General features: G+C 52.2%; 1 protein-coding gene across 1 annotated transcript in view; it reads right to left on the reverse strand.

Moving 5' to 3' along the window:
- Positions 1-13,429, reverse strand: part of LOC144128163 (1-acylglycerol-3-phosphate O-acyltransferase PNPLA3-like) — a 68,899-nt gene extending 55,470 nt beyond the window's left edge. The window contains exon 1 of the mRNA XM_077661268.1: positions 12,628-13,429. Coding sequence (XP_077517394.1) covers positions 12,628-12,787 — 160 coding nt within the window. The 5' untranslated portion in view covers positions 12,788-13,429. The remainder of the gene's footprint in view (positions 1-12,627) is intronic.
- Positions 13,430-13,975: the final 546 nt, after the last annotated feature.

The raw sequence follows: 13,975 nt of genomic DNA on the forward strand, positions 1-13,975 counted from the left end.
TTTTTGAGCTGCACTCCTCACTGAAATGCGTATTAGCCACACAGCGCGTCGTTCTGAAGACAATTTATATTGTTCTTAAGCATGCACTTAATTGCTCTATAAAGCGCTCTGTTTCTTCGCCTCAGCTGTTTCCTGTAGATCAAATCTTACAGCCAGAGCTTCTCTCGTTCTTCTGCCTGCTCACCTTTTCTCTCTTTTAATTTTTTTTTTTTGCGGGGGGGAGGTCAATATGTGCTTGATTTTTTTTCTTTTTCGCCCCTCCGAATCAGTGCCTCGTCCAGGACGCGTACCAGTGTATTATCATTCAGGAGCAGGGGGGAAGCAATGCATTTTATTGAACATTTAGCCCCCCCCATTTCGGAGCCTTCACCTGTCGTCGACCGCGATCTCCGCGATTCCGGAGGGCGATGCAGCTTGCGATTGTTGCTATTCTTAGAAACGACGCGCCCCGCACCCAGCGTCCCCCATCAGCGCACCGCCTCGGACGATTAGGTTGCACACGACGGCGGCTTCCGCGGCAATCAACCCCCGCGGTGAGCCGCGCTTCGCGTCACGCATAACCTTACAGGAACAAACTCACTCGTGCTAGTTCACCGTAACCCCTATAGGTCGACGGCCGGGGAATAACCGACATTCCTCCGGGCAGCGAATTGTTACTCACACTGCCCGGCTTCCACGGGTTTATTTATCACTGCTCCGCGCTCGACCGTTCTCCGCTTCGAGAAGGCTTTCTCCTCAGAAGCCCGGCGACATCACTCCAAACGTCCGCGGAAGGCGCCGTCGTTCACCGCGAAAGCGACCGCCGCTGGAACAGCGCCAGAGGAAGGCCTTCGCTCTGTGTCACGAAACATGAGCAGGTTGTCTCCGTGGGGCCAAGCAGTCGACGGAAGATGCCGCGAAGTTTGCACCGTCGCTCGTATAAATGCTCGACCTCAAGCAAAGCGCCTATTCTGCTGCAAAGCACAAGGTTGCGGGTTCGACTGTCGGCAGCGGGGGGGGGGGGGGGGGGGGTTGTTCCGGTGCAACGCCAGCGGTGGGGATGGGCTTGCCGGGGCCTGTCCTCTGGGGATGCAAAACCCCATGGGAGTGGCAGCGACTCCCAAGCGACTGAGTGGGCCAGTCGCGCACGTAAGGTCCGATGCCTGTGCGGAGGCAGGCCTGGTTTTATAATCAGGTTGGACTCACGGAATTGGGCTCGAAAAGTGCTCGAAAATCAAAAGGCCTCTGCACGCGAGGGCGTGCGTGGCTACCGGCTGCGCGTCGGTTTCTGGCCACGGAGAGGCCAGGTCCGCGCGGGGGTTTCCAGCAGAAGGGCTCCTTGGGAGCGATGTCCTCGGGGAAGCAGCCAGGGATGGCTGACCGCGGGGCCGTGAGGCCAGAGCGCGGGACACCGAGGTACGGGGGACCTTAGTACGACCGATGCGAAAACCGTCGATGTTGTGGAGTAGCGGTGGAGTAGGCCCGGGTTATCTCACCCTCAGCCAGGTTCTTGGCTTGTGGCCCGGTCAGCCCGGCCCTGAACACTCCCTCCTCAGTAGATGTGGAGCAAGCTAGGGGAGGAAATAAGTGCAAGGCTGGTTGGTCGGAAGCACAGGTGGGTCCCCGGGAGTCTAATTCCATTGGCTGGATCCACCACACATACTTCCGGAGTCTGAAAAACCGCGAAAAACACTTGACGGTTAGTAGCTGGGCAGCGATTCGCAAGTCCGAACCGGACCCCTCAAAGTCGTGGAGGAGCCCGAGGCAGCTGCCCCGGGTTAGGATTTCCTGTCTCCGAGTCGGAGCTATTGCGTCGTTGGGTGGTCGGGCATCCCGTGAGTGGAGCCGCACCATTGGACAACATCGACGCCCTCCCTGTCCTGGCCAGACAGGAGTCGAGCGATGATAAAATGAGGGTCAATATCTCGCTGTCCCCATTCCCATCACATTACCCATAACCCTTCCCTCAGTCCCATTCCCACAACCTATGTCCCACCCCCTCCGCTACGTCCCAGGGGAGATCAGGGGAGTCTCCCCGGGCCCGCTCCCCCGGCTGTGGGTCGCTTAGTAGCATTACCCCATTTTTTTTATTTTCCCACCTACGGTAGGCAAAAGCACAACATTGCCTTCGGGCCTTTTCACTTATATTACGATTGGGTTAAGCCTGTTATGCGTAGTGGCACAGGCAGGAGCTTATTGGTTTACGTTTTTTTATGGCAGCTCCACCATACTTTTTTGTCGGCAACGGGGTGGAGGAGTAGCGATGCGCGCTTAATAATAATAATAATAACTGGTTTTTGGGGAAAGGAAATGGCGCAGTATCTGTCTCATATATCTTTGGACACCTGAACCGCGCCGTAAGGGAAGGGATAAAGGAGGGAGTGAAAGAAGAAAGGAAAAGAGAGGTGCCGTAGTGGAGGGCTCCGGAATAATTTCGACCACCTGGGGATGCGCGCTTCGGGCCCACACTTCGTCGCAAAACTCCATCCGGAAATTGCGTCTGAATGCAGTATTGACATATAGAGTGTGGGATCGTACTCACCCGCGACATAGGCCGGGGATGTTTGTTAAGGCCAATCATTTCATATCAGCGTTTTAAAATGTACAGTATGCCACCGAATGGCATGCAGGAGGCTTCCTATACACAGCCAAACTGAAAGTTGCTTCGCGCAGCTGGGCAAAACCACACGTGCGGAACGCAACCTTTTCTTTTCTTCGACGAGTTAATGAAGTTCGTTGGAAATTGTAAATCTAGCACACCCGCGGATAGAAGAAAAAAAAGACACTTGTTGCTAAGAAAAGCAACGAAATAGCCTGTCCTGCTTTTTTTTTTTTTTGAGCAGCCTAGCATCCAGAATAAATAGCGCCCGGAATACAGGATGCATTCTTTGACTTATGTAACGACGTCCTTGGCATTTTAAAAATAACCGAATAAGAAACGTGACTTCCGATTCGCAATACAAATATAATGCTGGAGACCTTCAAAACCACGCCGCTTAAAATATCATGAAATGGCTACAAAAAAAAAAAAACTCTCCCCAATGATGGCTGTTACCTAATAGTTCAAATGCCCGAACGAATTCACTTCCGTAAAATATCCGTGGAACGGCCTCCGGCAGATGTGGACCTTGTGAGAACACTTGCCCAACTCGACGCAGCACGATGCGCATTGGCATGCCCATAAATGTTTTCAAATTGAGAAATCAATGAAGAGCGCAGGCGGCAATGCGGTTGGATGCCTTCGCAGCGCTTGATCTCCAACAACTTCCGCTTCCACTACTATCTCCATATGCAGAGACCGTCGAGTCGAAAAGACAACCTCCAGACGACCACGTCTTCCCAGAAGCGATAAGCGCGCGGCAGGTTCTGCGGACACGATGCCCCCGCTCTGATCGAAGACCCGATCAAGTGCACGGCACTGTAGGAGCGCGGAAACGACCAAGGAGGTTCCACGAGTTTCTACCCGATAAAGGTTTACGAATGCCTTTCCGCTCCCTTGTTTGTTTGGTTCTGTCTCGCCTTAGCGTAGCCTTGGCATTATTTGCCCTCAGCAGAGTGGCGTGACCTATAGGCTCGCGTGAGGCAGCGGAGCTTGGAGGGACTCCAGCGAGACAAGGCCGACTGGTAAGGATGTTCACCTTTGCTCTTGCGAGCGCCGGCGTCGATTCAGCGATCAAACCTGCCGCGGTGCCTGGGCGAGCGCGAGTTGGCGGTTTTGCGACCTCGGCCGAATGAGTGAATGAATGAATGAATGAACTTTATTCCCGTCATCATGGGGCCTCACGGTCGGGGCGCAGCAATTAGGAGGGGGGTGCCTCCCTCGCGACCTCGGCCGCATTTCGACGCCGACGGAATTCAAAAACCGCGCCGCGTGCTGTGCGATGTGAAGAACCCCTGGCGACAGATTTTTTTAATCCAGAGCTACATGGTGTGCCCGCACTGTTAGTTTGTCGAACAACAAGAAGTGCATGGGGAACGCAAGAAGTGGGAATGTGTGCACGAACCGCCAGGTTTCGCGCAACGTACGCCCGCGATCAGAAGTTAATAAGAGGCGATATCAGCTAAAAAAAAACTTAGTTTCACAGCCTCCTTTGCGCACTGCCTGGAACAGACATAACATGCTGACCAATTGTGTGTGCGCGAATTACACATCGCCCAATTAAATCACGAGCAGTATACGCCCTGAAGGCATGTTTCTTCGTCCTAGTCGAGTACCATATGCGCTGAGGCATCGAGGCCACGAAATTGTTAATAACAAGACTGGGGAAGCGTCATGCTTTAATCTATAGCCTCTTTTCTGGGAAGTGACACGTATGTACAAATCGACGGGCGACATTTCGTAACATACCGTATTAGAACAATTCCCCGAAAAGGCCGCTGTTCGCGGAGAATAAAGCGGATTTGGCGTTTTTTTCCTTCTTTTTTTTACGGGACACACACTGGACGTCGTAAGCTGTTGGCTATTATTTATCTTTTTGTTTTTGCTTCCTCCAACTTCCCTGCGGCAGGGAAAACTGAGCTTCCGCTGCTGAATTACTTGCATGCATCATTAACCGAATAAGCGATTCGACTCAAGTGACGGGATGCAGTGACGTCAATGAAACGTTCCGCATTCGCGGCACGACACACCGCCTGGGCATCTGACGACGCTGACCGCGTGTCGTGCGGCATAACGATTTCCCAATAATTGGGGCCGCGACCCGTCTGCAGTTCGCTCCACCGAGGAAACGATATTCGCAACACGAGGCCCCGAACATTCCTTCGTGACCAAAATGTCGCCGCTGAAGACACTTTACCAATAGCTCACAAAGCGGAATCGAATCATCCCTGCAGACCTCGTCCCCGACAAGAGCCCGGGCGGCACGGGTGAATACACGACAAGGCGCCGTCACAGGCACGTGGGCACATGCAGCTGCGAACCGCGTCCACTGGGGGTTCTTCTCGGAAAGCGGGGAAATTCCCAGTCATCCAGTTTTCGCGCTGAAACCAATAAACTCGGCGCGTGTCTCCTTACAGCGAGACTAAACGAAAAATTCAAATTGGCAACGTGGCGTAGAGAAATTACGCAGCAGTTCGATCCCGACAAGTGCTCCCGAGACATCCCTCATACTGCCATGGCTGTTCATTTCAGGGCACATATGTGCTCAAAAATGTGCTTCGCGTACCACCCTTCATCACGAGGAGAAGCCATCTAGGTATGCCCGGAAATGACTAGGGTTGGGGGGGGGGGGGGGGGGGGCTTGGCTTTTACTAGCTACATTGATTAGCTTTGACTAGCTAAACTCCGGCTTTGATTAGCTACCGTCCACGAGAAACTGGTCGAAACCCTCACGTGACTTCATGACGCCACCGGCACTGCCTAGACAATCAGAACAGAAGTGAATTTCGAACAGAGGCCGGCGCGGGAACAGATCAGCTTCGCTGGGCACTGCATTACAGCAGTACGCCATCACCGCAGCACAACACCTCGCGCGCGAAACTGACAGTAGAGACATTTAGAATAGGGCCATGCTATCGATTAGGGGTATAGGGGAATAGCAGGGTGCCAGTGTGTAGGCGCAGGACAATAACCGGAGTGAGGGGCGTTATTGTCCTGTCCCTGCACACTGGCCCTCCGCTATTCCCCAAACCGATGACGTCACCCTATTCTAAAGGTCACTGGTCTCTCGCGCTGGGTTTGGGTATCGTTGTCTTCACCAGTTTCCATTCGGGCGGCGCGAACAGATCAGCTGCGCCGGCCGCTGCATTAGAGCAGCACACCATCGCCGCCGCCGAGCCCCCCGCGTGCATGCTTTCGCGTTCGCAGCACGTAAGCAGTCTTAAGCGCGCTCCGTGATTTTGATGCGTCGGCCCTCATCGCAAGGTAATAGACCGGACCAGTGCATCGCGGGCGAGCTGACTGCGCACATAATTCCCAGAAATCCATGAATTTAAGCCTGCAATTCCCGTGCAGAAATGCGAATGCATTTAATTTCTTCTCGCGTTACTATGCGCTAGCATAAATGCAGAATCTGCCCTCTGCAGCACATTTTAGCAAAACAAGGCCGTAGTGTGAGCTATTAGAAATGCGAAATAAGCGCTGAAAGACAAACTCGTGCAAAAGCTAACCCTGACGGCAAGACAGCCTAAAATGTCAGTGGTCACTGGAAGGAAGGTGATTGAGCTGCTTTGACTTTCACTCTTCGCGTACAATATGCACCTGCCTATTTTCGTGGAGTTTTATATCCCTTAGCTAATTAGAAATAATTAAAATTAACTAAAATGAATTATACCACGCTTTCATTCATACATCTCGTTTTTTTGTTTTTTTTTTTTGAACGGAGAAGTCGTGACGAAATTGGAAGTTAGCGTTTATCCGAATTATTCTGTATTTGTAAATAGTGTATATTAAGCCCTACCCGTACCCTTTCTTACTATCGCTCCCCCCATTCTTTCCCCATCTCTGTCCTTTATTCCCGCTGCTGCTGCTGTTGCTGACAGGAAGAAAGAAAAAGAAAGATCACGGGCCTGCCTACTGGCTCAAGCCGAAGGCCTGCATACTGGCTCAAGTCTAGCGACGCTCGCTGCCGCGTGCTGGAAGTAGGAGCGGTCCAACGATATATGAGACAGATACTGCGCCATTTCCTTTCCCCCCAAAACCAATTATTATTATTATTAAAGGATAGGAGAGCAAAGAGTGAAAGAAAAGACGCGCCGCGCTAATATGCCCCGGGCCGATCCCGGAGGCAGTGCAATACCGCCCACAACCCGTGCCAGAGTGCTTCGAGCACTCTACAAAAATAACCATTTTGAAACAGCGCAACAAAGACGGGACGTGGAAACTGAGGTGTAAAGACAAACAAGCGCTGACTAACAACTGGGTTTATTGAAAAAAAACACGCAAAATATATACAGAGTTAGGAAAGACTAATCGCCACCATAGTCAACTCATGCCACATGTGACGCCAGATATCCAATCTCCCCTTCGGAAAGGGCGACCGATGGGCAACTAATGCACGTTGCGCCTTTCTCACGTATAAGAAAAGCTTCAAAAACTTCTCGCGTCATCTTATCACAGTGGCGAAACACGATATTAGTGTTCTTATAGTCGGGGGTACATTTGCATTTCTTGCAACGGAATGCACCTTTAGTGCTTTACTGCTTTCTGCTTTACTGCTTTCTGCTTTACTACAAAAATAAGTTTAATATCTTGGGCCCAAGGACCCGCAGCAGATATTAAATCAGGTATCAGGTTTTATTCCCGCTAGCCGCAGCTCAGGTGCTTCAGGTTCCGATGGCAGATGCCGCGGCTAGCAACATCTTTTCCTTCCATTGTTATTTCATTAAGAAATCGCCAGTAACGACGACACTTTATCCGAAGCTTTCAATGCCTGGGCATCACTGGGTTAATGCGACTGCACGAGGTTTTAGACCCAGAAGAGCCATATCTAGGTCAGAGTATGTCCCGGTGGATATGGTTGTGCCGGTAGTACCCACTACACGACCTCTTTCACTTGCGCACTAATCAAGAGTTGTCGAGTGGGGGGGGGGGGGGGGGGGGGGAACTGTGCCGACACCCCGGCATCCTGCCCCGTGGCGGCCTGCCGCTTCTCGAGTCTCCGCCGGTCGCGGAAGCATGCGCCCGTGGCCGATACGGTGAACGCGGCGACCTTCACAGTGCGCCCATTACAATGGCGGTGTCCTCCAAAGGCAGGCCGCCGCCGCGTCTCTTCCGGCGGCCTACTTATGCGCCCCGGCAGCTGCGCGAGACGGTGCGGCACTGGCGGAGGGAGAGCGTCGCCACAGCTGCGCATGCAGCTGCGGCAGCTCAGTGCGTGATCTGACAACTGTTCTGGAAAGGGTTTGCGACTATAAAGCGGCGACTGCGTGACGCTTAGCCGAGAGCGTGGTAGCAAAAATTCTCGTTTATTTTTGCTTCCCATCAATATTTCTCAGTAACTGCAAGGCGAGCCCATGGAGTGGCAACAACCGAACGGCCAGCGATACAAGACCTTCTTTTATGTTCTTGGCTTTCCTCTGCTGGACGTTACGCGCGGATCAGAACTTCGGGCGCGGGTTTCGTCAAAATTCGGCGGGCACTTGTATGCATTTGTTAAAAACAAAAATCTGCGCGTTTATAGGCATCTTTTTTTTTTTTAGATCAGCGCTGTTTCCAGATTTCCATTCTGTATACGGCAACGAAACTGCAGTCTCGCATGAGCCAACTCACATGGCTACTATAGCTGGTAAGCGTTTCGCTTCCATCTACCGTTCGCATCAATGTGAAGGCCCAGCTCGTCACACAAAATACAACCTGTAAAAGTGTCTTGCCGATTCGACTGAGGGTCATCACATTTCTAAGCGCCGCCCTCACTAACCAGTATCGGCAAGCCACTAGCATGTTGAACATAAGTGATTTTTAGCGTCCTCCGCTGCATTCCGATATAGTTTATACCTTTTCTTTGCTGCCTTTGCGGCCACTGCTTCCCAGTACCGAGTGCTCTGCAGATTTTTCCAACTTTCCTGGTGGCCTCGCGACGCCAAGAGGGAAGGCGATCTGATCGAGCTACACTATAATTGTAGCCATGTAACCGATATGCGTCGGTTCATCTTCTGCACCCGCGATCTGTAACGGAATATTCCGAAGTACAACTTCTTTAGTGAACTGAATGTCTTGAAGTGATGCAATACCGGCCGCGGTGGCTCAGTGGTTAGGGCGCTCGGCTACTGATCCGAAGTACCCGGGTTCGAACCCGACCGCGGTGGCCACGTTTCGATGGAGGCGAAACGCTAAGGCGCCCGCGTGCTGTGCGATGTCAGCGCACGTTAAAGATCCCCAGGTGGTCGAAATTATTCCACAGCCCTCCACTAGACACCTCTTTCTCCTCTTCCTTCTCTCAATCCGTCCTTTATCCCTTCCCCTACCGCGTGGTTCAGGTGTCTGCCGATATGCGAGACAGATACTGCGCCATTTCGTTTCCCCAAAAACCAATTATTAATATTATGATACAATAGGGCATTTTGTGGAAATTTGCTAGTAGATATAGAGGAGTCGAAACCACATATTAATGCCAATGAAAAAACTCTATTGCTCTATTTACAGCTTTCAGCGGCTAAGAGAGGTCTTCATGTTTTACTGAAGTCTCCGTTGTCTTGAGTGGTCGGCGCCTCTATTCCAGAGCACCGCTGAGCCTGGCCACTTTGAGAGCGTGCTGCACCAATCTTTTTTGGACTGTGAGCACGCCGCTGGTGAGCAGGCCCTCCCACTATTCCGCACTGGGTTTTTCTTCTTTGTGGAATGAGAAGTTATTTCTGCACTCCCATGTGATGTGTTATAGTGTTGGGATGGCCCCACACCAAGGGCGTGTGTCCCTGTATTGACTGGGAAACATTTTATGTAGGATGTGCAGATTTGAGAGTGTTCCTGTCTGCAGCCTTCGCCAGCCGACTGCCTCATGTTGTGTCAAAGATGGGTGGGGTGGTGGATATATTTTCTTTTTGCGTCTGTGATGGTATAGTATTTCCGCCAAAACATTATATGGTTCATCAGTCAGAAAATCTCGCTTTGACCGACCGTCCATGAAAAACAAACCGGACCCCCCTGTGACCTCACGACGTCATCGGCAGTGCCTATCAGAGTTCTGGTGCCTACATAATCAGGAAAGAAAGAAAAATAAAATTTCTTCCGAAGTGTGTTTCGATCCCAGGCTGGCGCGAACACATCAGCTTCGCTGACCATTTCATTAGAGCAGTATCACCTCAACACAACATGCTGCGCGCTAAACTGCCAGTCTCTCGCGTTCGGTTACCGTATCGTCGTCTTCAACTTCCATTCGGGCAGCGCGAACAGATCGCTGCAGCCGAACGCCCCGCGTGCACGTTTTCGCATTCACAGCACGTTAGTCTAAAGTGCCCTCCATGTTTTGTTTTTTTTGCCTCGCGCTCAGCACATCCTGCTTACTGAAGACGGCGCGTGAGCACAGTTTGCCAGTGACTATTGTTAGCCCCCTGTAGCGTCACTAGTTTGCCCCGCCGTAGTCTTTAATATGCGGAACGATTTAAGTCCACCTGGCCACACGGGCCGCCGCGGTGGCTGAGTGGTTATGGCGCTCGGCTGCTGGCCCGAAAGACGCGGGTTCGATCCCGGCCGCGGCGGTCGAATTTCGATGGAGGCGAAATTCTAGAGGCCCATGTACTGTGCGTTGTCAGTGCACGTTAAAGAACCCCAGGTGGTCGATATTTCCGGAGCCCTTCACTACGGCGTCTCTCATAGCCTGAGTCGCTTTGGGACGTTAAACCCTCATAAAACCAAACCAACCACCTGGCCACAGGAATGACATATGCCACACCGCGCAATCTTTCATCCAGCCGTCGGCAGCATGCCCGCGACGGCCGCAGCTGGCGCGGAGCCGCCGGTTCGTCTGCCTCGCGCAAGGCCGACCGGCGACCGGGTGGCGCGATGAATGTCACGAGACGCGCCGTTGAGTCTCGTTCTCACATTACACTGCGAGCCCACACGCTTCCTTCGATCCTCCCCCCGTGCCGAACAGAATCACTCGCCAACCCGCGTTTCTTTATTAATATGGCTGGAGTGCCGAGCTGCAAAGGAAATGTAGTACAAACGCCCGTGCGACCTTACGACGTGTATATCCATAGCGGCCGATCCCGGAAGCGAGGAGCAGCAGCAGTCTGGCATTGCGTGATTTTCGAGGGAGGAGGGGTAAACTTTATTAAGCCTTTTGTTGTCGTACTTAGGCCAATGTCGCCCCAGGTGGCGTCCACGTGGGGGAGGGGGCGACTTCGAGGATCCAGTCTGCGATACTCGACTGTACTTTTACTGTCGTTTCTTATAATCTTCTCAGCTGTGAGCTGAGGGACATATCTGTCTGGGGGGAGGATTTCCCTCGTATCCCAATTGAATATGGTCATCGTCTGCGATTAGGTTTTTGTCACAAATATGCCAAATAGGATTACCTCGCCTTTTGTAATTAGGGCCAATCGATAAGGGCACATAACAGTTTTTGTCTGAGCTCCTCTAAGAGCCGTGGCTTGTGCCCTGGTGCGGGCGCGGGTAATAATAATAATAATTGGTTTTTGGGGAATGGAAATGGCGCAGTATCAGTCTCGGCGGACACCCGAACCACGCCGTTAGGGAAGGGATAAAGGAGCGAGTGAAACAAGAACGGAAGAAAGATGTGCCGTAGTGGAGGGCTCCCGAATAATTTCGGCCACCTGGGGATCTTTAACGTACACTCACATCGCACAGCACACGGGCGCCTTAGCGTTTTGCCTCCATAAAAAACGCAGCCGCCGTGGTCGGCTTCGAACCGGGCGCGGGTCAAGTCGTCTGTTTTCAGAGGCACGCGAGCCGCGTTGTAATCAAATATCCCTGCGGCGTGCCGACCAACCGCGCCCTTTCGACGCGAGATGACCGCGTCTGCTAGCCACTTTCGCCGAGAGATTCGAGCTAGGGTAGCAGCTTGGGCTTGTTGGTGAAACACTGTGGCGCGAGATGAATGCACAAGGGGTGAGCAAGCTTATCTAGAACGCCGGAGCGATTTGTTGCGGAGCAAAAAAAGTGCATATACCTTAATGCATAGTTACGCGCTTGTGCCTGGACGATATGCAAGTCAATGCGACTGCGATCTAGGGAAATTATTATCCCTGAAGCTCGTTGCATGCTGTAAAATTTAAATTCTTTTCCTCCACAGAACACCGCTCGAACGCTTTAGACTACAGAACGAGGGACACGTGTGAGTCCATCCCTCGTTTTCCTACTCGCGCTTTGCAACTTCCATTTCGAGCTGCCGCGCGCACGCGGACACTGGCCATAAGCCGAAGGGTGCGTCAGACGCGACCCTAACTTGTCCCGCGAGACACCGCAGCCTCAGGGACATTCCGCTAATTATAACAACGGAGGCGTACTGGGCCGCCTCCGAGCGCACATTGCCTTGCCCCAAATACTGCAGTCAATGCCGCGAACGCAAGCCGACTCGCCCGCATGACACAGCCAGACTGACCGCTAATAATGACGCGCACGGTTTCTGTTTTGATACACCTCGAGCGCCTGGTATCGCCGTTTAGCGAGTCGAAAGAGGACCAACTTAATTCTTCTACGGAGTCATAGCAGAAACCGAGCCCGACAAACCATGCAGCCCGTACGGTGAAGTCAGCGGACAGAAAGTTGCGTGCAGGTAGAAAGAACCTATAGGACGGTACAACGGTGCGGGAAGAACAGCAGAAAATATTTTCTCTTGCGTACTACTCTAGATAAAAAGCTAAACTACGTTTTGAATATGGGTATAAAGAATACTAATACGAGAATCAAGAATAGAAGCAGATCTGGATGAACACTTCTCGAGGGATCGTGGAGATGGCAATTGACGAGAACGATTTATCTGCGCAATCATTACAAGACGAAAAGCGCGCTGCTGCACGAGACAGCGCTGTGAACTTGAACTTCGCGGAGCAAGCAGTACGCGCCCGAGAGCCAAGAAATAGGTAGTACGCGCGCACACATGTATATGCGCCAAGGTCAGCCGCAATTAAACGTCCACGCGTGCGCCATGCCGCTGGCTTCGACAACGATCGAGCGCAACCACTGACAAGAGCACGTCGTAAATGCAATGCGCATTGAAAGCAAAACGAAAAAAAAAACAAAACACTCACCCAGTGGCACTTCGCAGGCGAGAGCAGCTGCGGCAAGAGATCCAGCTGACGCACCGGCGATTTTGTTGAGGCAGATCTGTGGTGCGTACTCGCGGAAGGCGCTGGCCACTCCAATGTGGTAGATGCCCAGGAAACCGCATCCGGAGAACGAAAGATTCATGGCGCTACACTCAGAAATGCCGCTTCCTTTCTACTCTCCAACGTCTTCCAGAGGGAGTGCAGATCTGTTTTTCTTCCTTCGTTCGCTTTTTCGCCTATTCCTAGTCACCGCGCACAAACTCTGCACTATTCGCAGTTTCGCAAAAGAAAGCGCTTAGCTTGGCCTCCGCACTCGTTGTATTTCGCAAATATGTGCGATATCGTAGGCGCGCAGGTTGTTTGTAGAGTCGATTCGAAGCACAGCAGGAAACAGCGTAGTTACGCATCCAGCCAGCACCGATCGTTCGACAGCTCTGCCACCGCCATCGCCCCAAGTCACGAGAGCCGGCGATCCACCCTCCTCCTCATCCGGAGAGGCGTCACATTTGTTTAGGTGTTTCCCCGCAGACGCAACGCGCGCAACTCGCTCTCGCGCTCGCAACGAGCAGACCGCAGCGAGCGTCAGCTGTCGTCGACTGCGGGCTTGGCTTGCTGTGTTCGTGTCGCAGCTGCGCAGCGCACGGATTTGCCTTGCGCGGCAGCGACTGCTGCAGATTGACAGCATACGAACAGCGCAGCACCGAAAAAATAGCAAGCGAACATAGAGAAAAAAATACTCCGGACGCGAAGGTGTGCCTCCCCCTTAGGCTTCCCTCATTGGCGGAGAGAACATGGCGTGGTGGTGACGCCGAGGTGCGTCATTGCCATGGCAACGCAGCTGGCCCGTTGCCCGCGAGCTGCGGCAGCGCGCCTGCAACTTGGCACCGGCCGCAACTGATGCGTATATTACATCGTTCGGTAATGATGCTGCCTTCGAGATATTGGTTATAGCACTATAGCTTACAAACTGACGTCCGTCGCATTTTTTTTTCTTTTACTCAGAAAATCTCTTTGCGTGTGAAGGGAATTCTCGCTTGCGCATGGCTCGCTTCCCCGCTAAACGACCTTGCTGGAAAGTGGGGATTTCTCACAACAAATGATCTCTCGGACCTCAGGGCGCCAGCAGTAATCAGATAACTCCAAAGACCAATTTTATGCTGTCCGTATAAATGAGAAGCAAATATATATTTCGTTTCGACGAGGAAAGTTTATTATTTTGCGCGGGAACGGTTTAAAAGGCAGGGTTTTACATTGCTGCAAGCGTCAAACTCACATGTGTAGCAAAATAAACAGTGCGAATTGTGAAAATATGCACACATGGTCAAGCTGA

The sequence above is a fragment of the Amblyomma americanum genome, chromosome 4 (assembly GCF_052857255.1).
Source record: "Amblyomma americanum isolate KBUSLIRL-KWMA chromosome 4, ASM5285725v1, whole genome shotgun sequence".
NCBI classification, from domain to species: Eukaryota; Metazoa; Arthropoda; class Arachnida; order Ixodida; family Ixodidae; genus Amblyomma; species Amblyomma americanum.